A 26875-nucleotide genomic window follows, 5' to 3' on the forward strand; every position below is an offset into this window, starting at 1 on the left:
ACTGCAGCCAGGAACCTTCCGGGTCAAGAGCAGCTGCTCCTCGGCGCAGCAGGGCCCCTCCAGAGGAGGCGGCTCAGCCGGGCATCAGCCCGTCTGGCCAAGCAGCCTTCCCAGCTCAGCGCCTGGGAAGTTCCACCCACGGCTTCTCCATCCGGGGCCGGAGTGCTGCTGGGACTTGCGCCACGGGGGAATGGGCTGGCGACAACTCCTCCTGCAGCGGGGGGGGGGGGGGGGGCTCGGGGTGCTAGGCAAGGCCAGAGGGCTGGCTGGGCTGCCAAGCCTCCAGAAATGGAAGCGGCCTCTTCCGCCCTCCGCTTGCCAGGTCTAGAGCGACCAAAGCAGCTCCGTTGGGGGCTTGCAACATCTTCTACCAGCTTGACCAGACGGCTTTGTGTTCAGAGGCCGCTTCAGGAACCCCTCCCCGAAAGAGAGGCCTTGCCTCCAGCAACCAGCAGAGATTTGGGCTTGCGGCTGGAGAGGAGGTGGTCCCCTTGGGGCAGACGGCCACGGGGACATCCCCCCACCACTGAGCCGAGGCTGCAATCCGGTGAGGAACCCGGGACGGCAGCATCGTGGGCACCCCCCCCCACCTCCCAATCCTTGCCAAAAGCAGCCGCCACAAGGAAAGCCACCCTGGCAGTCCAGCGGCTCGTGATGGGGGTGCCGGTCTCAGGGATGGACAGAGCCCGCCCCCCCGCCCCAGAGAGGCCCCCAGGAGCACCGCTAAGAGGAAGCAGGACGCTCTGCCAGCGGAGGGTGCCGGGAGGGGCCCTGCATGGCAGGCAGCCTGGAAGTACCTTCTGCTGGATGGTGGAGTGCTTGTGCTCCATCGCCCTCTTCTCCCGCGCAGCCTCGACAGCCAGCCGCTCCAGCTGTGGAGAGGAAGAGGAAGCCATGAACAGCCTGCCCCTGCCTGGAGACTGGCAGGCCGCACGGGGGGCTGGGCTGGGCTGGGCTGGGCTGGGCCTGGGCCGACACCGGCCCACTTGCCTCTCTCTGCCACAGTCCCCAGGTGCCTTCCAGACGAGGCTGGGCAAAAGGCCCCTCTGCTTTCTGGCCCTGCGCCGAGGAGCCGGCTGCCAAGAAGAGCAGGGCGCCAGGACGTGTGGCTGGAGAAAGGGGTGACTCCTCTCTGAGAAGCCCGAAGCAGGGCTGAGCAGGGCTCCCAGCGGCTCCCGCCTGCAATGCCGAGAGGGCTGCGGCAGGCCCTTGCCCGGACTGCTGATTCCTGCACCAAGCCAGAAAGGGGCAGAAGGCGCTAGACATCTTCCCAGGCAGGAAGCAGCAGAGCCAGGAGGCGGCTGTGGCCAGGCCCTCTGCAGGTCCCCACTCTCCTGTGGGGCCTCTTCTTCTGGGTCCCGCTCTCTCGCTCTCTCTCTCTCTGGGCAGACCGGGGGGGGGTCCCTTTCACGGGGTGAATGAGGAGCGCCCGCCCCACGGGGCTGTCAGGAAACAAAGGACTGAGGAGAAAAGAAAGCGTCTCCCGAAAAGGTGCCGCCGGAACGAGGCCCCGGGAGATATGGCCACGGGATGGAATTGGCATGCCCCCAACCAAGGTCTTAACCACGGAGTCTCCTAGCGAGCCGGGGCTTTTGCCACATGGCCACGTTCTCCGATATATGGAGCCACTCGGATCAGCTTGGAGCCACCAGGAAGCCCTGGTCAAGCGAAGCCATTTGCCACGAGCTGTTGGTGCTTCAACCGCCCCCCCCGCCCCCCCGCCCCGCCCCGCCCGCTGCAAGAGCCTCTCCTCAGCAGCCTCTGGTCTGTGTCACCTGAGCTCCAAGGTCCTTCATGTAGGGTCCCAGTTCACTAAAAAGGTCGTATCCTTGATGGAAGAAGGCCAGGTGGGCATACATGAAGGACAGCATCTGAGGGGAGAAAGCAAGGGGCCGATTCCAGTTTCTAGTCTGCTTTTGACATCCCTCGCACGATCCTCATTCCCCACCCGCTGACACATCCTAAAGCCAGCCACACACTCATGCATGCGCAGAAAGAGACCCCACTGCCACTGGCGGACGGCCACTCGACATGGTGCACAGCCCAGACTAGACACAGCAGAGATTCGGGACCACGTTCTCTCACTGCCCGCTTCCGGCTGGAACTGCAGCCTTATTCCCCCTCCCAATCCACTGAGAAGGCAGACCCCTGCAGACAGAGATCCCAGACAGATGCAAAGAGGACACAAAGGGAAGCGGCGGAGACCCCCCCACCCCACCCCCCAGAGAGGCTCTTCTGGAAACGGCTCAGAACTCCGCACAAGGGGAGGCCAACACGGCCTCTCCGGGCGGACAGTCCACTTCCGCTTCCTTCGGGTTAAAGCGGCTTCAGCAAAAGCGCTAGCAAGCACCGCCCGCCCGCCCTTCATTTCCATCCATTAATGCTCCCAGCTAGGAAGGCACAAGAGGTCAGCCCTGCAGGGAGGGACCCCAAGGCTGCTGGAAAGCAGAGCACCTTGCAAGAGATCAGCAGCGAGTCTCTGAGGTTTGGGCTGGCATGACCTGGAGCCCTAAACGTCTGCATTTTCCAGACACACCTCCCCGCTCCCCACCCCCACCCTACACACAGACCTTTTCTTTGACTTTCTGAAACACAGAAAACACCAGTGGGGGGGGGGGGGGCGAGATGCATGGCCACATCCTGCCATTAGCCAAGTTTCCTGGCTGGCATTTATTTCCATGCCAGCTTCCTCCGAGGACTCCAGGAAGCACACACAGGGGCCTCCTCTTGACCACACAAAGCCCTGCGAGGCAAGGTAGGGTGAGAGTGTTGAGGACAGGAATTGGGCAGCATCCGACAGAGGAAAGACACCTTAGGGGCGAAAGTGTCAATGCCCCAGATTATCCAGGAGGGGACAGAGCAGAACTAGGAAACAAGCACACGGAGGAGGAGGTCGTCACAGGGCCACAAGGGGGTCAGCACTTGCCAGCAGCTGGAAAGGGCTCCCCAGGCACAGAGGCGTTTTCGTGCCAAGGCCATGAGCCTCCGAGCCCAGATGGGTGAGCTGGAGTACTTGGAGGCAGCAAACAAAAACAGATCTAACGGGCATAGCAGGGAGTGGGGGGGACCGCGAGAGCCAGAGGGGCATGGCGAGGCCTGGAGGCAAATTCTGTAGGAGGGACTGCAGGAGGGGCAGCAGTGCATCTCACAGGAGAGAGAGACTCCAACAAGCTAGGATGCCCAGAACAGAAGGTTCCAATCTTTAAAAAAAAACACAACCTTCTACTAGCAAGCTTCAGCTCAGGAACCCCTATAAGCAGCAAAGAATTGTGACCCTTGGAAGCAAATCTTGCCAAAGTTGGGAGGAACTAAACCCCAAGCTAAGAGAATCTGCCCTGAAACCAACCCCAAACATCCCCCAAACCACCAACCCCAAACTCTGCACGGTAGCTTCCTTGGGCCCTCTGGAGCCTCACGTCCAGAGGGCCCCACAACATCCTCCTGGCCAGACTGTGCCTCTCCCTCCTCCTCATCTCCACATGACTGCCTAGCAAGGTGCTCAGGCCCACCCACACCTCCCTTGAGAAGCCTGGCAGCCGCCAGCTTGGATGGCTTTAAAAGGGGCTTAGACAGATTCATGGTGGACAGGTCTATCCATGGCTACTAGTCCGGTGGCTGTGGGCCACCTCCAGCCTCAGAGGCAAGAGGATGCCTCTCAATACCAGCTGCAGCAGGGCAGCAACAGCAGGAGAGAGGGCATCCCTTCACCTTTTGCTGGTGGGCTCCCCAGAGGCATCTGGTGGGCCACTGTGCAAAACAGGATGCTGGACTAGATGGGCATTCTTGGGCCTCATCCAGCAAGGCTCTTGTGACTCACCCAAATGCACCTACTGGTTTTCATAATGAGCAACCCCAGCTCTCCCCAGTTAAAACCTAACACTCCCTCCACTATACCACACTGGTTCTCAAGGTTACAATACAAACAAAGAAATTAACAGATCTAACCTAGTTTTATCCCTTTTCCTTTAACTGTAGAGGAGTTAAGAAATTCCAGACCAAAGGATGGGCATTATGATGAGAACATCAGAACAGCCCTGCTGGATCAGGCCCAAGGAAGCCCATCTAGTCCAGCACCCAATTTCGCACAGTGGCCCACTACCAGATGCCCCCTCTGGGGAGCCCACAGGCAAGGGCTGAGGGCATGCCTTCTCTCTTGCTGTGGCTCCCCTGCAACTGGGATGGAGAGGCATCCTCTTGCCTCTGAGGCTGGAAGTGGCCTAGAGCTACCAGACGAGTAGCCATGGATAGACCTGTCCTCCATGGATTTGACTGAGCCCATTTTAAAGTCAACCAGGCTAGTGGCCATCACCGCATCTCATGGCAGAGAATTCCACAGATTAATCATGCGCTGTGTGAAGAAGTCCTTCCTCTTATCAGTCCTAAGTTTCCCGACCTTCGGTTTCATGGAGTGACCCCTGGTTCTAGTGTGGTGAGAGAGGGAGAAAAAGGTCTCTCTGTCCACCCTCTCCACTCCATGCATAGATTTATACACCCCGTCCCCTTAGTTGCCGCAGCCTAGCCTCCTAAGGAAGGTGCTTGTGGGAAGGGTTTCAAAAGGATCTAAATCTGTGCCCAACTGCTCAGCGGGGGGCCTCCAGTCGAGAAAAGCCACACCAGCTGCCACACGCCCCCCAAGCCCTCTCTTGAGGGGCCACTGGTGCCTCTGCCAGACTCCAGCTCCTCCCGGGGCAGACCGAGGAGGCACAGCTGCAAGGATGGCAAGAGGGCCAAGGCCAGCTCCATGGGGCTGCCTCTGGGGCCTGGGAAGCGCCTTCCTGGCCTTGGGTCCAAGGGGCCACTCTGGGCTCCACTCCCCCTCCCGAGAGGGCAGGGCGGAAGGAGGAGCAGTGGCCACTGCCAGCCCAATGGGCGCTCCTTGGGTTCTGCCTACAGTCTGCTCCCTTGTTCATCAACAGGCAGCTGAAGGCCCCTTGAAGACTAGCTCATGCACACCACCGAATGCCGGGGCCCACAAAGGTGGACACCAGTGCCGGATCCCTTCCCCTGAGGCCTCTGCACCAGAGGCAGCGGCAGCCCCAAGGAATAGCCCCACCTCTGAGACCTCCAGGCATGCACTCCCCAGAAGAGAAGTCACCCCCAGCCACTCCAGTGATGAGTACCAGGCATTAAGAGAAGAAGAACAGGGCCTTCTAAAGCCAAGCCAAATGGCCAAGCCAAGCAAGACTACGCAGAAGGCATGTCCAGCACAGAGACCAAGGAGCACAAGACCCAACTGACGCGTGGCTGGGACAGCTCCATCCAACGGCCATCGGTGATGGACTAGTGTAGCAAGCCGAGGAGCAGCAGGAGCACAAGCCTAAGGAGGATGGGCTGCTGGTCTGCGGCACTTGGCTAAGCACAATTTGCTAATGAAGCTCAAGTCGGTAGCTTCTCTTTTCAAATATGTTTTAATTTAGACACTTACCGATTTTAGGATCTCTGACCTTCTCTTTGATTGAAGAACATTAATCTAGGGTGGGGGGGGAAACAACTTGCCTCATTATGCCAACAGAGTGGAAAGTGGAGCTAGAAGGTTCCACTGGAGTGGTTCACGGCCAGCAACGGGCTGGAAACAGACAGCTGAGCTACAACTATTGACCTAAAACCAGCTTCCGCCAAGGCTTCATGGCGCCTGAAGACCAGCTGCCAGGGTGCGAGACCCCCACCCTCCCACCCACCCACCCACACGATCGACATGACAAGAGTGGCCAGGTAGAAGCTGGGGGCTGCTCAACTTCCAAAAGCAGCGGGTGCGACTCGTCTAAGAGCCAGAAGGTGGTCCTCCTCCAAGAATTCCTCCCACCTTGCGTTGCTAAGGACTCTAGGAGGGGCCGAGGCAAAGGTAGCAGGCTTCCCCACCGAAGCGCCTGCTGGTCTACTAGGACCTCAAAAGCACCTGCCTGCCCAGCTTCCTCTGTGAGTCTCATCCGCCACGTCAAGGAGCATCTGCTGGAAGGTGAGCTAACTTTCCAGACCTTCCACTGGGAGAAGAGACAACTGTGTTCAAGGCCTCGGGCAGCTTTTCTGGTTACAAGACTTCTTTATAAAGAACAAACGTCTCTTTCTCGACACCAAAGGCAGAAATCAAACTTGGCCCACAGGAGTAAGGACAACCCAAGTCAAAGTCTTATGTCACTCAAATTCTGGGTGGGGACAGGAGAGTTCTTCTTTCAACAAACTGACAGCCGCCCCTCAATTTAGACTGGCCCTTTCCAGGAGTTCTGTAGGCCACTACTTCACAGCTGATCTGTTGGCCATGGGTCAAGAGTCCCCTAACCCATCACCACAATGCCCAAGGAGGCAGCAGTGCACCTCTCCAGAAAGACCCAGGAGGAGGGCTCAGCCACGAGGCCCCTGGTTCTCTGGACAGCGGCACCAGCTTGCCAGCAGGAGCTCACCAAGAACTCAGCTCTTGGAGGAGCAGATCTGGGTCCTGGGTGCAGCCTCAGGACAACGGCTCGCCTTTCCCATTCCAGGGAGATGGAGGAAAGAGCGCCGAGGCCTGGCAAAGCTGCATGGGGAACACGGGCATCATCAGGGAGCTGGGCAGATGGGTGCCGGCAGGGTCCCCCTCTGGGTTTCTACCTTCCTTGGACCCGCCCCCCGCCCAGGTCCACCCCACTGTTGCTCTGTGGTCCCTTGCTTTGCTTGGCTCTCTTACCAGAGCTGCCCCCTTCCTCTAAATCCTCTACTGGGAAGCAAGAACTCTTTCTCCATGGTGAGGAATACAAATTATTTTGCAGAAAAATGTTGACCACCATGATTTCCCAGCCCACAGCACTGCAAATGGGCCAAATCCGGTCACACTCAATACAGAGTATCAGGAAAGCACAGCAAAATTCTAGGGGGGGGGGAGTATGAAAATATTATGCAAATGGGGGAAATAGCGGCATGGAAAGTTCTTCCAACTCAGGATTTTTTGCAATCCCTCCATGGGGGGCGGGGGGGGGGCGGCATTGGCAGCTGCTGTCTCCTCTGGCTGTGCAGCTCCCTCAGGGCCACTTCTCTCCCTTCCCCGTCCCAAGGACACACAAGGTGCTCCCTGCTTGCCAGGGGACCTCACGAGCCACCCTGCATGCGGCCGGAAGCCAGGGAGGCGCCACAGACTTCCCCGCAGGCTCGGCTCACCTGGAGGACGTAGTCGAGCGCGATGTGCCGGAAGCACTTCCGGGTGGCGGTCAGGATATTGGTGGCCTCCTCCACCTCGTGCTGCTTGTTCCTGGGCACTTGGGCATGCTTGGCCAGGGCCGCCTCCTTCTCTTCACTGACCTTCTCAAACTGCTTCTTGGCATCTTTGAATCTCCTCATGTCTCTGGAGCACAAAGGAAGCCAGTCACACCCCCCCCCCCTCGGCAGCACTCGCTTCAGCCCCCCCCCCGCAAGGGCTCCCAAGGAGGGCGCCTCCCCCCCCCTCCCCGCCACAACGTGGCTTCATGGGGGCAGGGGTTACTTTTCCCTGGTGCAAGTTAAAAAGGAGAGCAGGATGGGAACCGGAGCTCCAGGCAGGGCCTCCACTGGCCAGGTCACCAGCCCCAGCGGGGCGGGAGGGAGGGCTCTGGGCTGCCCAGCTGACTCCCCCCGGCAGCCACCTCACCCTCCAGTGTCACCCAATGGAAAGAGTCTGGAGCAACCGGATCAGACACGGGGGGCGGAGGGGGGGGCCTGCACTTGCGCCCACGTCCGGAGAGCAGCAGCGGCCCCAGCGCAGCGAGAGGCCTCCCATCGCCACACTCTCCAGACAGACAGCATTGGCCTCTCCAGAGCAACGGGAGGGAGGCCGATGCTTCTTCCTGGGGCGCCAGTGCTGGGCGGGTCTTCTTGAAGAGCACCCACAGCGGCCCCTTCCTCAAAATGCCTGAACAAGGCTCAGCACCAGGCAGGAGGAGGCTGCCCAACCCGGACCTCCAAGTCAGCAAAAAGCCCACAGAGGATGCAGCCCAGACTCCTGGCTCTGAAGGGCCAGGCCCAGGCAGGGCTGTACAGCTTCCAGCAAGGAGGGTCTGGCCCACATTCGCACCCACACAGGGATGCCCCGTGCAGGTTGCTGCCACACGAGAGGCCTTTCCTAAAGGAGGGGCCGTGGGATCCACACAGACAACCACCACCACTATTAACATGCCGCTTTTCAACCAAAGTTTCCGAAGCGGATTACATAAAGAATGAATGAATGAAGTAAATACAAGGGCTCCCTGTCCCCAAAGGGCTCACCATCTAAAAGAAACACAAGACAGACCCCAGCAACAGCCCCTGGAGGAGGAGGAGGATGCTGCTGTGCTGGGGCTGGAGAGGGGCAGCTACTCCCCCCCCCTGCTCAATAACGAGAATCGCCCCGTGAAAAGAAGGCGCCTCTTTGGCCAGGGAGCAGGGGGGGCGGCCAAGCCAGGTCCAGCCTCCTCCTCCTCCCAAATCTGCCCCACCCGGCAAAGGCCCTTGGCCACGTTCACTGGGGCTCCCAGCTTGCAGGCCGTGCTTGTTCCCTGGGGCTGGGGGCTGAGTGAAGCATGGCCTCTGCAGCAGCCTTCCCAACTGCCCCACTGCTGTCCCCATGGGGGTGGGGGTGTGTGTGAGAGGGCCAGTTAATGGGCGACTTATTTTTCCTAGTGAAACGTCACACGTTTGCTACCAACACAGGAGAGGGGGGACAATGAGGCAAGCCTCCCCTCCCACCCAGCGGGAGCAAGACTGGCTGTCTCCTCACGAGCCCCCAGCCCAGCCCAACAGGAAGCCAGAGCAGGGGCGGGACCTGCAGACAGGAAGCGTCCTGCTGACGGGCTGCCCGCCCTCCCACCCGCGTGCGTGTGGCCTCTTCACACTGGACAGGCAGTGGCGGCGGCAGCAACTGGGCTTTGGGTTGGGTTTGCTTGCCAGAGAGGGCAGCGGCCCTAGCAAGGCCAGGCCCATCCCACCCGACACGATGGCCCCCAGAGGCAGCAGCAGCAGCAAGGCGGCCAGCACCTCCCCAGGAAAGGGGCAGTGCGGAAGCAGCCCCAGCACAAGGAGTCTCATGGCTCCTTGACCACCCGATTCTCCCTCTCGGACACCACTCCAGATAGCTGAGCAGCCTTTGTGTGTCTTCTCTCTCCCTCTCATCGGGACCGATCCACCGGCACAGAATCCAGCCTCCCCGGCCTCCTCTCCATCTTGTCCACACGCCTCTTAATCGGGCAGAGGCGGATGTCTTGGCATTCTTGCCAACCCCCTGCCCCCCACCGCCCCACCTCCCTGTGGCCTTAGAAGGGAAGCTCCTCTTGACGAGAGCCTGGCACGGCACAGCCTGACAGGGGGTGCCAATTCTGCGGGCGCAGTGCCCCTCTCGGTCCCCAGGCTTTGCCAGGAGCACCCATTCAGACCCTGCCTGGATCCCATAGTCGACCTTAGGCCAGGCCATACTGATGAAGCACAAAGGGAGAGTTAAAGTTAACTTACTCTTTAACAAACATCTGAAGCTGTGCTTTAATTGATCTTTGGGTTTGGTCAAACAGGATCTGAAATGAGGAAAAAGTGTGGTTCAAAGAAACATCTGGGAAGCTGTGCTCAGAAAGACAACACGCTGTGCCACAGAACAGGACAGCCTTGCGAGGTGTGCAGGGCCCCGGGCGTTTCACCCTGACGCGAGGAGCCACCCTCTGCAACTGGCCACGCCCACACGGCCGCTTAAAAAGGTGCCCTTGGAAACTCCCGGCCTCTTTAAACACAGAAGTCCAGCACTGACGGAGCCAGAGAAAAGCAGAACTGCCACAAACCCACTTGCACGGAGCCCGGGGAACCGCTGCACCTTCACAGCACTATCGGTTGGTAAGCATGCAAGCATTTGGAGGGGGTTCTGTTTTGAAAGAGAGAGGCGGGGAGAGCACGGGAGAGGTTTCTGAGCTCCCGAAGGCGGGCGTGGAGAGGGGGGCTCATGCGCTAGACCTGCAGCCCAAACACCTGACCAGTCACGGATCCAAGCACTTCACCGGACTCAGAGCTCCCTGGCCCAAGCTTGGACGGCTTTAAGCCAGAGCTGGGCACATCCATCCATCCGTCCATCCATGGGAGGGAGGCCTGTGGCGCAGGGGCAGGGCCTGCTCCGACATGCAGGAGGCCCCAGGCCCAATCCCAGGCAGGGCCCGCCCTGAGGGTCCCCCCCCCCCGGCCAGTCAGTGCAAAGGCTGCCTGCTCCTGCACTCCTAAGAAGCCTCCCAGCAGCAGGACAGCAGGGGCGGGCTAGTGCTTCCACATATCCGGCTGGCAGGAGGCCAGATGCAGCTGATGAGCCCCCGTGGGAAGCAGGACGCTAGACCAGCCGGGCCCGCCACCCATGGTCTGCCCACAGCCCGGCTCCTCCTGTGCCCTCCACTGCATTCTGCTCTTGCGCCAAGGAGCTCACGGTGGGGAATGGAGGAGCCCATCGCATGATCCCAAGACACTTTCCTAGCAGCCCGGAGAGGTGAGCTAGGCAATGTTCTTCCTGCACTAAGCAGGCAGGGGTGGGACTAGAAGCCCTCGCAGGTCCCTCCCAGCTGCCCCGTTCAATGATCCTGACTAGCTCAGGGTCACCAGTGAGCCCCACAGCCCGACTGAGGGCTCTCAGCTCTGCTCTGCATACTTGGGCCAAGTCGTGCTCCCAAGCTTCAGGGTTCTGCAGTTCATGCAGCAAGATCCACAGGGCTAGGCTCTGCACTCCACATATCCAGCGAGGCAAAGACGTGGCAGCCCCCAAGACTCCTCTCCTGGTCAGTCACCGACAGCTCAGATCACATCAGCATATATGTGAAGTTGGTGTTTTTGCCCCAATGTGCATCACGTGACACTTGCTTACATTGAACCACATTTGCCATTTTGTCGCCCACTCCCCCAGTTTGGAGAGATCTTTTTGGAGTTCCTCACAATCCATTGTGGATTTTACTACCCTAAATAGTTTAGTGTCATCTGCAGATTTGGCCACTTCACTGGTCACCCCAAATTCTAGATTGTTTATGAACAAGTTAAAGAGCACTGGTCCCAGTACCCATCCCTGGGGGACCCCACTTCCTACCTATCTCCATTGTGAAAACTGTCCATTTATTCCTACTCTCTGTTTCCTGTCCTTCAACCAGTTACCAATCCACACATGAACCTGTCCCCTTGTTCCATGACTGCTACGTTTACTCAAGAGCCTTCGGTGGGGAACTTTCTCAAAAGCTTTTTGGGAGTCCAAGTATATTATGTCAACTGGATCAACTTTATCCACATGCCTGTTGACACTCTCAAAGAACTCCAAAAGGTTAGTGAGGCGAGGCTTGCCCTTGCAGAAGCCATGCTGGTTCTCCTTCAACAAGGCATGTTCTTCTATATGCTTAACAATTTTGTCATTAAATATACTTTCCATCAATTTACCTGGCACCGAAGTGAAGCTGATTGGCCCGTAATTTCTCTGATCCCCTGTGGATCCGCTTTTGAAAACTGGGAGTCACATTGGCTACTTTCCAATCCTCTGGTAAGGAGCCTGATTGTAGGGACAAGTTATATATTTTTGCTAGGGGGTCGGCAATTTCACATTTGAGTTCCTTCAAAACTCTTGGGTGGATGCCATCTGGCTCTGGCAATTTGTTAATTTTTAGTTTTTCAAGACAGTTTAGAACATCTTCCCTTGTCACCTCAAATTGGCCCAGTTCCTCAGCTGCTAAACCAGAAAAGCTCAATTCTGGAGAGGGTATTTGGTCAGTATCCTCCACCATGAAGCCAGATGCAAACAACTCATTCAGCTTCTCTACAATCTCCTTCTCCTCCTTAATAATCCCTTTCACACCCTCATCATCTAAGGGTACAACCACCTCCCTGGCAGGTTTTCTACTTCTGATATATTTAAATAAGTTTTTGTTATTCCCCATGACACTTCTAGCTATACGCTCCTCAAACCCTCTCTTTGCATCCCATGAAACTGACTGCCAAAACGTTTAGGACCAACAAAAGGAAGTACTTTTTCACACAACACGTGATCCACTTGTGGAATTCTCTGCCACAAGATGTGGTGACAGCCAACAATCTGGATGGCTTTAAAAGGGGTTTGGATAACTTCATGGAGGAGAGGTCTATCAACGGCTACTAGTTGGAGGGCTATGTGCCACCAGAGGCAGGATGCCTCTGAGTACCAGCTGCAGAGGAGTAACAGCAGGGCACTTTCCAGACTAGCTGTTGGAACAGCAGCAAAATGCCTCCATTCGGGCAAGTCACATTTGGAACGTAAACAGCAGAGGGAGCACTCTCGTTGGAACCTAGAACCCGAAAAAAACAGCAACTTTTTCACGCTGGATGTATGTCGTCCTTGCTCTATATCGCAGCGATTAAATTTGCAACAAGGCATTGGAAATGTGAACGGCACCCTGCTGTCCCCGTAGGGACTGTGGTGTCACGACGCAGGAAGTGTGGAAGCACACTTCTGTGATCTGTCCTGACCCCATTGTAGGGTCTAGTCTGGAAAGCGCCCGGGAGAGAGGGCATGCTCCTTTCAACTCCTGCCAATAGGCTTCTAGCGGCATCTGGTGGGCCACTGTGTGAAACAGAATGCTGGACTAGATGGGCTTCCTTGGGCCTGATCCAGCAGGGCTGTTCTTATGAAGCAGGCACTGACCCCTCAGCAACTGGTCTGAAGGGGAGGCGGAGATGCCCCCTTGCTCTTCTGGCTAACAGCTGGCCAGAGGACACCCCCCCCCCGCATACACACACACCTGTTTAATCCTCTTCTCAAGCAATGGAAGCCATCCACACACCTTGAGACAGTCAATTACATCTATTAAGCAGAGATGGAGGGGGGTGTTCTGGAAAAGCTTCCTATGGAAATTCCCCCCTCCGCCGCTTACATCAGTTTGGATTATTATTATTATTTTTTTAAAGGTACCATACAATTTTTCCTGATGTCTAAATAACTAATGAACTTTTGTGACATTTGATTTTATACAGAAAACACACTCCACCATATTAATTCCCACATGTCATCTCAAAAATTTCCCAACACAAAAACTTGGGTTGTATGTGGGGGGTGGGGGGAAACACACACACACACACACACACACACACACACTCTTCATGTACTTTGTTTTACTGAGTCAAATTCAGAGCTTTATGTGGAAAGGTGGTTTTGGCTTTTCAAACTGGACTCCATGCACCCTCTGTCCCCTCTCATCCCCCTCCTAGGTCTAATCACCTGGAAGGCAGCAATTGCCACTTTGAAGTGGCTGGATGTGCCGCAGGCTGCCCTCTCCCACTCATTCATGGCCATCAGTGGATTTTTGGCAAGCATGGGGGGCCCTCTGCGCATGTGTAGCTGTCGCCTGGGTGGGGAAAGGGCCGGCTTTCACCACCCTCCCCTTTCCTCTGACGTATGGGGAGGTTTTCCAGAAACGTTTCTATTCTGGCAAATTTCCCACAGAAAATGTCCCACCCATCTCTGCTATTAAGTATGCACAGTGTGACGGCAGGCTTTTTTGTCTGTCCCAAATCTGCTGCCCCAGTTTACTGAGTGACCTGGAGGCCTCCTATTCCAAGGGGGAGGGAGGGGAGGGGAGGGGAGAGAAGAGCCCTCTCCCCTTTCTCCACACCAGCCTAATATCACAAGCCTCTATCTCATCCCACCCACATTTTGGTCTACATTAAAGGAACCCAGCTGATGTCTGGAGTGGATGGAGCAAGCTCCTATTCCATCTCCCAGTCCCCAAAATCCATTTAGTAACCGAGCTTTAGCCTTTCCTCCTGGGGGCGGGGCATGGGGGGTGGCCTCTAGCCCCTTGGACCCTTTTGGTGGCCTCTCTCGCACCTCTTTGAGCTCCACCCTGCAAAATCCTTTCAGAGACGCTGGTCCTGAACTGTCCACCATATTCCCAGTGTGGCCACACCACAGGTTTGTGTAACACCATTCTAATATTAGCAGTTTTGTTTTCAACTAGTAGGTGGGGTCCATCACTGACCAGGCAAAGCCATTTCGCATAGACTGCACTTATAAGGGAAGTTTTCAAAATTAAGTATATGTAATGGAGCAGCATTCATTCTACAGCCACCCAATGGTGCAGTGGGGAAATGGCTTGACTAGCAAGCCAGAGGTTGCCAGTTCGAATCCCTGCTGGGAAACACCCATATCAGGCAGCAGCGATATAGGAAGATGCTGAAAGGCATCAGCCAATACTGCTCGGGAGGAGGCAACGGTCAACCCCTCCTGTATTCTACCCAAGGCAACCACAGGGCTCTCTGGGCGCCAGGAGTCGACACCGACGTGACGGCACACTTCACCTTTAATAGCATTTATTAAAGTGCTTGCCAAAGGGCATTCAAATAAATACAAACATTATTTGTTTTATTGAATAATCATCACATATGTTAAATTTGGATCACATTTGAATCTGAAAGAGATCTTTTGTGTCGTTTAGGAATTATTGATCCAATCACTGAGTGTTAAACCTCTGTTGGGAACAATAACCGTTAAAATATGATTATGGTTGGAATTTCTTGTAAAAATAATTTTAAGAAAGCAAACCTGCCCTGCAGCACATCCTGGTGTTGAACGTGGGGCATTCAGCTAATCTACGTGTCAGACGTTGGTATCTATAATCGGGAAGCAGGCTATTCAGACTCTCTGGTTAGACACCACCAGAGAAATCACTGAACCTTGTATGGGGCCCATTGTGCACTGCATGATGGAGTCAGGCTGTTCTGCCCCAGAGGGCATCCCTTCACCCTGCTGCACGTGCCCTCCTGAGGCCCAGCCTACCGCGCCCCCCCCGAGCACTCTCCGCTCTCTGCTGCTTGGCATCACCCCCCGCCTGGCCACCCCTCGCTGCCGAACAGCCACGAACAGGCCCGTCAGGCGCCTCTCCTGGGGGGCCCTTGCCAAAGCTGGGGGGAGGTCCCAGCACCTGCAGCGCTGCCAGACTCCACGAGGGGCCTCACAAGCCCCCCCCAACACACACACGCGCCGTAAGGTAGCACCATGGGGGGGGGGCAGCACAGGTGAGCCTTCTGCTTCCTGGCTCAAAGCCCCACACAGGAAGGCACCGGGGAGTCCCGCCCCTCCTCCCAAGGAAGGGTCAACTTCCTGCTCTGAAAGGCACGAGAAAAAGACTTCGGAAGGGAGCTCCGGCTGCAAGCCAGCCAGCCCGCCAGCCCAAGCCCCAACCAAGGCCCCAAACATCCAGAAACAGCCCAGAACCCACCAAGGGGAAGGGCTGCTGCGGCGCCCCAAAGCTGCCTGGAGCGATCAGGGGCGGTGGGGGTGGGGTGGGGAGAGAAACCCCCCCGTGCCGCAAAGCAGGTTCTCTCCTAGCCAGGCTGTGGGGCCAGCTGCGAGAGAGAGAGAGAGAGAGAGAGAGTGTCTGTGCGCGTCTCACCCCCGGCCTGGCTCTGTGCCACCCACGCATGGCCCTTCGACAAGCCAGGCCAAGTAAACACCCTGGAGAAAAGGGGCCCAAATACTGAAGCCACAATGCAAAGCGAGCCGTGCCAAAGAGAGTCCCACAGGGATAGAATCGGCATCCCCTCTGCCAGGAACGGGAGGAGCAACACGGCCAGAATTGCAGCGGCTTCCTCAGACTGGGGGACGCTCCCTGGTCTGCTTGCAAGCCACGCCAGGAGATCGCCCAGCAGGCTGGGGCTGGAGAGCCGGAACCTCCAGGAAGAAACATCCGGAGGGAGAACTGCCAGATGACCGCGAGGCTGGCGGGCCCACAGCGGGCTCCAGCAAGCAGAAGACCCCCCCACACACACCCCACACACAGACTGGTCCCAGGCCCCACCGCAGCCAAGCACTCCCTGCTCCCCGCGTCTCCGGCACACGGGCTGCCAGGCCAGGATGGGGAGGAAGAGCCCTCGATGGCTCCTAACTGCTGCTGCCGCCGCCAAGGGGCCTTCTGGCAAGGCTGGGTCCACTGCAACAGCCCTTCCAAAACACCCCACAAAACCTCAGTAGTGTGGAGAGGCTTAGAGGTGCGGGGGGGGGGGGAGACAACCAACAAGCTTAATGTATCTATTTTTTAATAACCAGAAAATTCACTTTTGCAGCAGAAAAAAAGACAAATTCAAAAGGGTTACTAACAGAGCAGGTCAGGGGGAATGCAAGAAGGCATCTACTCCCGGACTCTCTCCTGGGCCCTCCTCAGAGTCCTCTCTGCTCTCTGGCTTGCTGGCTGGCTCTGATTCCAGCCTGGCCCTTCTTTTTTTCCTCCTTGGGGATTTCCGTGGGGTTTCTCCCTCCAGCAGACGGACTTCCAGGTCTCAGCCCCAACCCTCTCCAGCAGACTCGACTTCTCTGGCTGGCTGCCACCAAGACTCTCTGACCCAACCCTCAAAAAGCTCTCTCCAGTCATACGTGTTCCTAGACCATCATCAGCTCCTCCACTCAGCCAGTCAGAACCAACCAAAAATTCCCCCCATTTCTGGAAATCTCTTTTTCCTTCCAAAAGTTAATAAGTCTGAACTTGTGACCCTGCCCGCCTCCTCCATGTGCAGGGACTTGCAACCACAGAATGCGGTTTGCCATAATGAAGTTTGGAGCACGTAATACGACACAGTTTGGGGAATATGAACAGCCACCCGGGGGCTTATTTGGAGAAACCCAAGAGGTCTCGGCCTCCCTCCTCCCCACAGGGCAAGGTGCACCCGGCCGGGGCCGCACAACTCCAGCCCTCCCCAGCCACAGGGGCCCAGAGGCAGGGATTCTGGGAAGGGCCGTCCAGCACCGGCACAGCCTGGCCCGCGCAGAGGCGCAGAGAGGCCGGGAGGCGCAGCCGCCTCAAGAAGGCTCCCGGCTGTGTCCGCAGGGACAGCTAGCGGGGAGGCGGCCCAGTGCGGGGGGGGGTGTGTGTGCCAGAGAGAGGGCAGCTCCAGCTGTGTGAGGGACCCCCAGGGACCACCTGGGGACCAGCAAAGGGGCTGCCAAAGGCACAGGCTCCGCCGGCTGGCACTCCGGGGGAAAGTCGGCTGGAAGGCGGAAGCTGGCGGCTGCTTCTTGTCCTAAGCGGCCAAACACAGACCCTTCGGCCAGCCCTCCTGAGCTCCTGGATTCCCCTCCTCATAAATGTGGTCAGAGAAGGAAGGAGCCTGAACCCCGCATTGAGCTGGCTGGCCGACACAGAGCCTCGGCCCTCCTCGCTCCCCCCGGCCTGCCGTCCCTTCAGCCCCAGTTCGTTCTCCCCCAATGGACGGCCGAGCTGCCGCTGGCCTCCCTCGCCACGAGAGCTGCCACGCGTGGGATTAGCGACAGGCCAGAGAGAGAGAGACTCCGCCTTCCGAGCGCAAGACACGCCCAGACAGCTGGCAGAGAGTCACACAGCAACCCGCTTCCTAAAAGCAACAGCAGCGAAGACACCATCGTCGAAACCAGGCAGAGACTCCAGACACTGGCCAGGCGGGGCAGAAGCCGCTCCCACGAGCAGCCTCTCCACTCTTGTTTGCACACAGCAAGGGACACAGGCGGACCTTCCCAGGGAGGAGGCTCCACCCCACAGACGTGGCGCCACAGTTGGAGGAGGAGGAGGAGGAGGAGGAAACAGCCATCCCTTGCTGCTGCCACCACCGTAGCTACGAGCCCGAGCAGGCGGATGCAGAGGGGCCCTGCCCGTCAGCAAGACAGGAGGATGACAGTCAGCGTGCAGACGGGGGTCTGGGAGGACGAGCAGCGAGCCGGGCACTGCTCCAGCCTGACGTCGAGGAAAAGGCAGGCGGGGAGAGGCGGCTGAGAAGGCCAAGGCCCCCCGCGGCCTCTCCCAGGAGGAGCCCTGATCCGCAGCAACACTGGGACCACGGCACAGCCACGCCTCCCAAACGCGGAAGGGAACCAGACGCAACAGCCCGGGCAGGCAGGCAGGCAGGCAGGCAAGGGGCCCACGCCAGGCAGCCCTGGAGGGGGCCGTTGCCCATTTGCAGGGCACATGAGTTGCAGGTCGAAGGTGCCAGGCCTCTCCATCGAGAGAAGGTGGCTCAGACACAGCCGGGAGCAGGAAAGAGCTGCCACTGCTGCGAGACACTACCAGGCGGAGAGGACAGAACTACTACTACTACTACTACTACTACTACTACTACTACGGCAAATACCACTCTTCAAGCAACATTCCCAAAGCAGTTTACATAGACAGACAGACACACAGTCGCCTGTCCAGCCTAGAGAGACTAATAGTCTGGCTCTCCAACCAAGGCAGCCACCACTTGACGATTTGCCACGTGGGCTGGAAAGCAGTTCTGCAGCCAGGCTGGATGCAACTCTAAGGAGGCGGCAGGATCAAAAGGCTCAGCATGGAAGAGAGGCAGGCAGAGGTGGACCTGCAAGGCAACAGCCACCCCGTGCCAAGCGCCACGTGTCAGGAAGGCTGCAACACATCCCGCCAGGACCTTGCAAGCCAGTTTCTCTCAAGAGGATGAGATCGGCAAAGGGGGCATTTCATTGCAAGGGCTCATGGATGATGCCCCAGAAGCACAAGTGGCGGGTGAAAAGCTGAGATATTCAGCACTGCCCGCGTGGAGAGAAGCACCTGTCATATTCATGCCATTTTGAAAACTTACAGTGTGGTAATGGATCATCTCTTGGAGGCTGTCAGAGAACTTGGTCAAGCTGGTCTGTAAGTGAAGAGGAAACACAACAGAACAGGGAGGGGGGCTCTCTTTGAGCCAACACGCAGAGCAGCCCAGGCACCCCAAGAAGGATCGGGGGGCAGACTGAGCGGACCCTGCAACGCACGCCCAGGACCTGCTGATTACCAGTCTCAGTGGGTACTGGGGACCCCCTTCTCTCCCCCTCTGGCCTGGCTCAAGGGAGCGGGGTGGGTGACCCCGGTGCTTCTCACGCAGGATGAAACATGGCTGGCAGAGTCTTGCGGGGGGCTGCCGTTCGTCCCCTGAATGCTCCCCAATTACACTCTTCATCTCAGCCCTCCAAGAAGAGGCTTGGTCTCAACACACATTGTTGGGATCATTCGGGCAATTTAATGAACAGGGCGTCTTCTGCCCCAAGCAGAGCTCCCTCTGCCATTTTTGTTTTGGCTTGTGGCGCCTGCTGCCCTCTGTCTCTTACCTCCCCAGCACAGTATTTAAGGGGGAAAGGAGCTGCCCCCACCCTGACCCAGTGGGTGAGCCCCCCCTTTAACGTAGGGAAGGCCAGTGCAATCCCAGCCACACTCCCTCCGCTAGAAACAGTTCCGCGCTGGGCTGGGCTGGCTGCAAAGGCGATGGACTCCCTCCTGGCGTGAGGAAGGCCTCCCCCCGCACCCGCCCCGTGGCGCCGGGCCATGTGGAAGCCAACTGGCACTCTGGGCAGGCCACTGGCTCTCCGAGGGGCTGCCTGGCCCAGCTGAGACCCCCACCCAACGCTGCCACTCTAGATGCCCAGTTCAGGCCAGCTCAGGAAAGGGCCCGCATCCCGCACTCACCTCCACCAGGGCGTCCTGACTGGAATACTGGGCCAGGTCTCGAATGCCATTCATGAACTGCTTGTTTGCTACGCAGAAGGCCTTGCCTGTGTCAATCATGGCAATGCAGAGCTTCACGAGCTGCAAGGGAAGAAAATGCCGGCTTCAGCCTCTCCCGAGTTCCCCTCTCTGGCCAACACGCCACACCCTCCTCCCCCACCCCGCAAGTATGGGCCCAAGTAAGGCCAGGACCACATGAGGCGGGTGGCTGCCCAGTAACGATGGCCTCAGCCCACAGAGCCCAACATCTTGCCGGGGGAAGAGTCTCTTGCGATCTGGCCAAGATGGACACATGGACATCAGTCACTAGGAGGACCCCCCCACCCCACCCGGGTCAAGTCACAGCCCCCCTCTTTCCAGTCCCTTCGTTCGTCTTCTCCTCGGCAACAGCGTGCCGGGATCCAACACTGCTAGCCTCTCTTCTTCCTAGGCCAGCATCCACTCCCCCCACCCTGGCCCCGGCAGCCCTCTGGGCACACAACAGGAGCTGCCTTCACGAGCCGGCTGCTGACACGGACAAGGGTCAAGGGGGCCCTGCACAGAGCCAGGCTTCTTGGCCCATCTGTGTGCACCCCTGTCCCGGGCCAACACCTTGCAGCACTTGGGGTGTTCCTCACTCTTAGAATGAGAACTGCCTCCTTGACCCGCCCCCAGCTCCTGGGAACCAACTGCTACTGGATGGATGTCTGCTCAGCCTTACTTACCAGCAGAATAAGTATCTATCTTACTAGGCGAGGAGGTCCGTCTCCAGTTGCCACCAGATCGTCTGGCGGCAACCCAGAGGAGGGCCTTCGCTCTAGCCGCTCCTGGGCTGTGGAATGCACTCCTGTCCGAAATCCGAAATCTGGGTTCATTATTGGCCTGCAGGAGAGCCCTCCAGACCTCTCTGTTTGGCCTGGCCCTCCAAGACTTTTAATTTGTTGTAAATTGTTTTTAACTGCTGTTAAGTGTTCGGCCTGGTTCTCCAGGGGTTTTCAACTGTTTAAATGTTTTAACTGTTAATTAGTTTTATGCTATTTTTATAGTTTTGATTTAAATTGTTTATTGATTTTAATTGGTTTTACTTTGATGTAAACCGCCCTGAGCCATTTTTGGAAAGGCAGTATATAAACTGAATGAATGAATGAACAAACGAATGAATAAATAAAATGGGTTTTCCGGGAAAATCCCATACAAGTTTGCCCTCATTTGCAGAACATTTGCAATCCCCCCCCCTCAAAAGAAGTTACTCTACAAATCTTCCTGATGCCCTAAATAGATTGTGATATGATCTGGCATGTTATTTGACCTATTTATACCGGTGTTTTTTGGATCTCCACTAATTAGCTCCCCCTCACTATATCTCAAAGGTTTTTCAAGTAGCCAAGTAGAAACAATAGGAATGGAAAGTTTTCCACAGAAAAATAGAGGGTGGGGGCTTTTATGCCCCCCCGCCGCCGCCGCCAGCCCAGCCCAGCCCATGAAGAGCATCTGGTCAACTCAAGCCAACCCAACTTGAGGGGCTGCCCTAGGGCCAAGGGAGGCAGACCCACGGCCGAGAAGGGGGCCCCGAAGGAGCTCAGAGCTGGCACCTGCAGCGCCCAGTGGAGCAGCCCTGGCCATCACCAGGCAGTGGCAGGCCGGGCCGTGCAGTGGCCAGGCTTTTGGCACCGACTCGTCAAGCAGCCCTCCACCTCCTCTCCCACAGCGCACGGCGACAAGAAGCTGCTGCTGCTAGGAAGACGACACAGAGACTGTTCCGCCAGGAGGCAACCAGAGCCACGGCGGGGAGGCATCCCCCTCTGCCCAGCGGGTGCTCACTGGGGTGAGAGGGACCCCGCTTTGCCCGGTCCTTTAGGGGCTGCTTGGGTTTCTCTTCCCTGCCGCCACCACAGCAAGGCATCCGGCTGCCGGGAAGGGCCCCATGACAGGCCCTCTGCAGCAGGAACAGGAGACGGCCAAGGCCAAGGCCAAGCCCCCGGGGAGCTCAGACCAGCAGTCTGGGAGAGCGGAATGCCAGGGCAGAACCAACACCCTGGACTTGGTAGCAACGTGGGGGGGGGGGGGGCGCAGCAGCTGCAGCGGTGTCACACACACACACACACACACACACACACACACACACACACACAGCTGCTCCCACGGCAGATCCTCCCCCTCCCCTCCCCTCCCCCCAGGGATCTTCCCCCCTGGAGCCTCGCCAGGGCCAGTGGGTCGGGCCCAGCTGCTCTGGGTTTTCATGCTCAAAAGCCAACCCCTGGAGTTTTGCCGGGGATCTCAGGGGCAGCCAGGCCGGTGGTGCAGGGCCCGGCGTAGGGCGGTCCTGCTCCAAGCACAGCTTTCTCAGTGGGAGGCATTTTGCCGAGAGCCACCCACTGGCCGGCCATCAGATCTGGAAGCTGGCTCGCGCAGCTCACAGCCAGGCCCCGTCACGGGAGCAGAGGGGAGTGTGACCCTGGCCCCCTTTCCTCGCAGCAGTTGAATCTCAAGGCTGCCTCGGCTGCTGCATGCAACCACCTGCAGGATGGCAGAGTCTCGCCAGTCACGGTCGGCAGAGACTAGCCAACCAAGGGCAGGGTGACTTCAGACCAACCAACGCCACAAGGCCTCCCCGCCGGGGGGGTCTCAGCCTTCAGCATGCCCCAGGGAGAATGGACACCCCGCCTCCCCCATGCCCAACCCGGAGGGTTTCTGGCCTGCGGCTCTGGGAGAGGCACTTGGCCCCGATGGGGAAAGGTGCACTCTCGGGCTCTCTCCCATACCACTCTTTCTGCTGGCCAGACTAGAGAAGGCAGGCGAGGCCACCGCTCAACGGGAGCCAGGCATACTCAAGGGCACACTGGGTTGCTCTCCCGGCAGCCAGCTCGCAATCGGGAATTGCATAAGAGGCTTGGAGGATTCAGCCTCCAGTTGGGAAGAGATGACAGAAAGGAAGAGGGTGTCAGTTGAGGCGAAGCGAGCAAGGCCGGCAGCATCGCAGCACGGGAGGTTTCCAAACTGGACCACCTGCCCCCAAGGGGTCCTTCTGCCAAGATCATCCGAAGGGGCTCTGCTCCACAAGGCTCAGCTGTCAAGCACGCGGGACAACAGGGCCTTCTCAGTCATGGCCCCTCGGCTCTGGACGGCTCTCCCAGCTGGCATCCGCTCAGTCTCCTTGACAGCTTTCAGGGGGAAAGTAAAGACGTGGTTCTTCACCCAGGTTTTGATATGAAAGTATTATTTTTACTGCTGCTGCTTTGTATTTCATATAATATTGTTTTAATGGGTTAGTAATTTTTAAAGAGAGATATTTTTAGGTTTATATTATCTGTACTTTTGTATTTTAATTATGCTTTGTTTTAATTATATTGTAAACCACTTGCGAGATTCTTTTAACGAAAAGCGATATATAAATCCAACACAATAAAATAAAATATAAAATAAAATATAAAATAAATAAATAACAGACTTAGGAAGGACATGTAATTTAAGATTAATGAGCCTGACAAGTGTTTGAGAGCAAATACCCTGCTTTCGGTGGGCGCCCCTGGATGGGGCTGCCCCCCAGACACTGCTCCTGGGTGGGGGGGGTCTGCCAAAGGGGGACCCACGAGCCAGACGAAGGCTCCTCACCTTATCAAGCTTCAGTTCCAGCTCAGTCACGTCGCCTTCAACGTCTTCCAGAGCAGCCCTACAAAGGTGGAGCAGAAAAATAGGGATGATAGTTCATACAAGACATAGACTTCAACGTGAAGATACAGCCGCCGATAGGAGAGGGAGTAGCGCCCAAACCAACCATTGCAGATCCGCTGCAGGGATCAGAGCCTCCTTCCTCAGGGGAAGGACGGAAGGGCCAGGCGCTGTCCTGACAGGCCTCAAAGGAAAAGGGGGCTGGGGACACTCGGCATTCCCCCGGGACTGGGAAGTCTCAGCTGTTTCAACGTGACGTCTTTCCAGGTCAGTATGATTAGAACGACCACCTTAAGCAGCGCGGTGGGGAAATGCTCAACTAACAAGCAGAAGGTTGCCAGTTCGAATCCCCGCTGATACTATAGTGGGCAGCAGCGATATAGGAAGATGCTGAAAGGCATCATCTCACACTGCGCGGGAGGAGGCAACGGTCAGTCCCTCCTGTATTCTACCACAGGGCTCTGTGGGTGCCAGAAGTCGAAACTGACTCGACAGCTCACTTTACCTTTATTCTTAGAGTGACACATTAGTCCCGCGAAGATAAATGCCAAGCACACTGCACAGCGCCAGCACTGCCTCAAGGACAAGCAAAGGGAGCCTTCCCCACTCCAAAAATGCACCCAATGGGACTTGTGCAGCAGCGCCTACAAACACAGAGTGGGCCGTCCCTGGACCCCAGAGCACAGAGGTGGCATTCCTCCGACCAGGCGTGATGGTGCCAAATCTCTCCAGGGAAACACCTACGCGAGGACTCCATCGTTTCCTGGGCAAGGCTGCTCTGTGCATTCTTGGGTGGTTTCCAGAGCACGCATCCTGGAAGCAACAAGGTCCCACTTGCCTCTCCTGCCAGCCTAAGCCTCCGGCAGCAGGGCGAGCTGCCACACGGGCAGGGTGCCTGCCACGCAGCTCTTCCCCCGCCTCCGGCTGGCTCTGCCTGTATGCCCACTGCAGCCACGTATGAAGGGGGGCTAAGCCATGCAGGGTGTTGTCTTCCCAGTCCACTGCAACCGCCTTGCCAAGTTGCTCTGGGGAGCCGGCGCCCTCCCTGCCTCAGCAAAGGAGCCAGCGTGGTGTTGTGGTTCGAGTGCTGGACTAGGACTGGCGAGACCCGGGTTCAATTGCCCATTCAGCCATGAGACTTGCTGGGTGACTCTGGGCCAGTCTCTTCTCTCTCAGCCTCACCTACTTCACAGGGGTGTTGTGGGGAGAAACTCAAAGTATGCAGTACTCCGCTCTGGGCTCCTTGGAGGAAGAGCGGGATATAGAATGTAAAACCAAATCAAATCAAGCCATCTCATCACAGACAGAGGCAGCACACGACACCCTGCCAAGGACCAGGTCCCGGCCACCCCCCTGCAGCTCCCTCTGGGCCTCCCGAGAAGACAGTGAGCTGGCACAAGGAGGCCTCCCCCAGAGGGGTCCTAGCCCAAGGCCACCAGCATGGCCACCACACAGCCGGGCCACTGGGCTCTGCTGGTGCAGACAGCCCCCACAGGCTGGAGTCCTGGCAGGGCCTCCTCCTTTCCTGGGACAGGCAGCTGGGTTGGAGAATGGCTCCTCCCTGCCACGGTGGCTGGTGTCCCCCTGGCGCCGCTTCTGAGACGGGAACCATCTCGGTTCTTTTTTGAAAGGGGTTATAGAAGTATTGGTCATAACAGAAATAGAAATCCTGTAAATGAACAAAGCGCTGTCAATCCATCTTGAGATGGAGTTGAAGTTTCTAATAATGTTGTCCTTGAGCATATCACCACCACCACCACCACCACCACCGAGTAAGTGTTGCAACCTCAAGGGGAGCAGCCATGCGAGTTACAGCCAAAACAACAGACTCTTGTGGCTCCTCCACGTATTCTAGCAAAAGCTTTGGAGGCCGAGGGTCTCCTTCAGCAGACGCAACTCACGGAGCAGGCACGTGTCAGTATCCTAGCGGTCACTGGCAAAGGCAGCCACATGCAATCCATTCCATGCCACTTAAACAGTAAATAAGGTTTCCTGGAAAATCTCACCCTCTCCAGTTGCTCTGAGCAGAATGGGCTTCTGAAAGATCTCTGCACCAGAAACAGAGTCTAGCTCCTTCCATGCTCTCTGGGAAGCCCTGAAGAAGCGCAGGACCATCCGACTCCAGGCGGAGGCCCGCCCAGACCTCCTGGGCAAGGGCCAGAAGCCTCCAAGGCAGGGTGTCTGGAGACTCTTCGAGGGCACGGCCTCAAGCAGGGGCTCGGTGGCGGGGGCTGCAACACCCGAGTCCAACGGGCCCGTCTCAGGCTCTGCATGTGGGCACACGGGGAGCCGGGCTGACGGCGGCGGCTGCTGCACGGGCCCCCTCCCCTTGTGGAGCTGCACTGTGTCGGGTACAATACAGAGGGAACTTCTCCGTGCATATTTGCAGCACCCTGCCTGAGATGGGAGTCTGACTGACCACGGCAGCATATCCTCCTCCTTGGCGCAACTCAGCCGACAGCTGATTGGTTGATTAAGTGCCACCAAGCCGGTGTCGACTCTTAGCGACCACACAGACACTGAGAGTAGTGACTGTCAGCCAACAGTAGCTCCCCAAAATATAACTAGTAGTATAACTCTTATTATGGCTCTTGAAGCCATTACAGAAGTTGATTTGCTTAACAACCCATGGGTGTATTCACGGGTATAATTAAGAAGCAAGAGTACCAGGTTCAGGGTGGACAAAATACTTGCAATCCAGTTTCTGGAGGACATGGACAAATGGTACAAGCACAGATGTGAACAAGGCAAAGATTTTAAGGAGCTTTCCATCCCTGCTCTGCATGTGTGTGCATTTCCAAAGGGATAAACTGGTACTCTCTGGCTTTTTTCTGCAAAACATTTGTGATGATTTTTAAGAACATAAGAACAGCCCTTCTGGATCAGGCCCAAGAATGCCCATCTAGTCCAGCCTCCTGTTTCACACAGTGGCCCACCAGATGCCTCTGGGGAGCCCACAGGCAAGGGCTGAGGCCATCCCCTCCCTCCTGCTGTGGCTCTCCTGCAACTGGGATGGAGAGGCATCCTGCCTCTGAGGCTGGAGGTGGCCTTATAGCCACCAGACTAGTAGCCATGGATAGACCTGTCCCCCATGTATTTGTCTAAACCCTTGAGTCATCACTCCTACCAGAGCCAGAGGGGTGTTCACTGGGGTGAATCCTGGACTGTAAGGGATTCACAGTAGGCTGCCACCATCCACTTCATTTTGATGCGGGGGAAAACACTCTATATAATATGATTTAGGGGGGTGGGGTGTAGTGATCAGCCGCCGCGCCCTCTAAAGAGTTAACCAGAAGTGAACCCTGTCTTGACTGACAGGCTGGTGAACTCCAGGGCTCAGCCAAGAAGAAGGGACTTTGTTAGCTTGAATTCTCATCAAGCGTTTGGTGAGTTCAAGGCAAGGAGCCAGGGATTATGGTTTCAGGAAGTTTAATCTTGGGGAAGGTTTGTTGTGTTGGAGTTATATTTCTTTGGTGAGTGTGCTTTTGTGTATTCCTGATACTGTTCTATTATTGTCTGCCTGTAATGTAATTAAAATAAACACCAGCCTACGCACACCCTCCCTAGGGCATTGCAAAAGGCTCTATAAACATTTAAGCGTGCCTAAGACAACCACCTTTCTTTGGTATGAGTATGTAGACTGGCCTCTTCCAATCTGTTGGCCACTGTGTCGTTCTCCAAATTTGCTGGCATAGTTTGGTTAGAGCCTTGATTGATTCTTCTTCTGCTGCCTGCCATATTTCTGTAGCTATTCCATCAATTCCTGTAGCCTTCCGACTTGGTAATGACTGGAGTGCTGATCTAACTTCATCTTCCAGTAT

The 26875-nt window shown here is 56.9% G+C and overlaps 2 protein-coding genes across 3 annotated transcripts in view; one reads left to right on the forward strand and one right to left on the reverse strand.

The window, feature by feature from the left end:
- The window catches only part of ACAP2 (ArfGAP with coiled-coil, ankyrin repeat and PH domains 2), an 85655-nt gene that overhangs the window by 42490 nt on the left and 16290 nt on the right, over nt 1-26875 (reverse strand). For both annotated transcript variants that reach the window (XM_053305622.1, XM_053305621.1), the window contains exons 2-9: nt 22998-23055; nt 19368-19487; nt 18505-18558; nt 9427-9485; nt 7129-7312; nt 5426-5470; nt 1776-1871; nt 798-872 (exon numbers count right to left, since the gene is read on the reverse strand). In XM_053305622.1, coding sequence (XP_053161597.1) covers nt 798-872; nt 1776-1871; nt 5426-5470; nt 7129-7312; nt 9427-9485; nt 18505-18558; nt 19368-19487; nt 22998-23055 — 691 coding nt within the window. The remainder of the gene's footprint in view (nt 1-797; nt 873-1775; nt 1872-5425; nt 5471-7128; nt 7313-9426; nt 9486-18504; nt 18559-19367; nt 19488-22997; nt 23056-26875) is intronic.
- Nucleotides 1-26875, forward strand: part of LOC128349411 (D-beta-hydroxybutyrate dehydrogenase, mitochondrial-like) — a 196840-nt gene that overhangs the window by 3713 nt on the left and 166252 nt on the right. The gene's annotated exons all lie outside the window — the stretch shown is intronic.

The sequence above is a fragment of the Hemicordylus capensis genome, chromosome 3, assembly GCF_027244095.1.
Source record: "Hemicordylus capensis ecotype Gifberg chromosome 3, rHemCap1.1.pri, whole genome shotgun sequence".
Lineage (NCBI taxonomy): Eukaryota > Metazoa > Chordata > Lepidosauria > Squamata > Cordylidae > Hemicordylus > Hemicordylus capensis.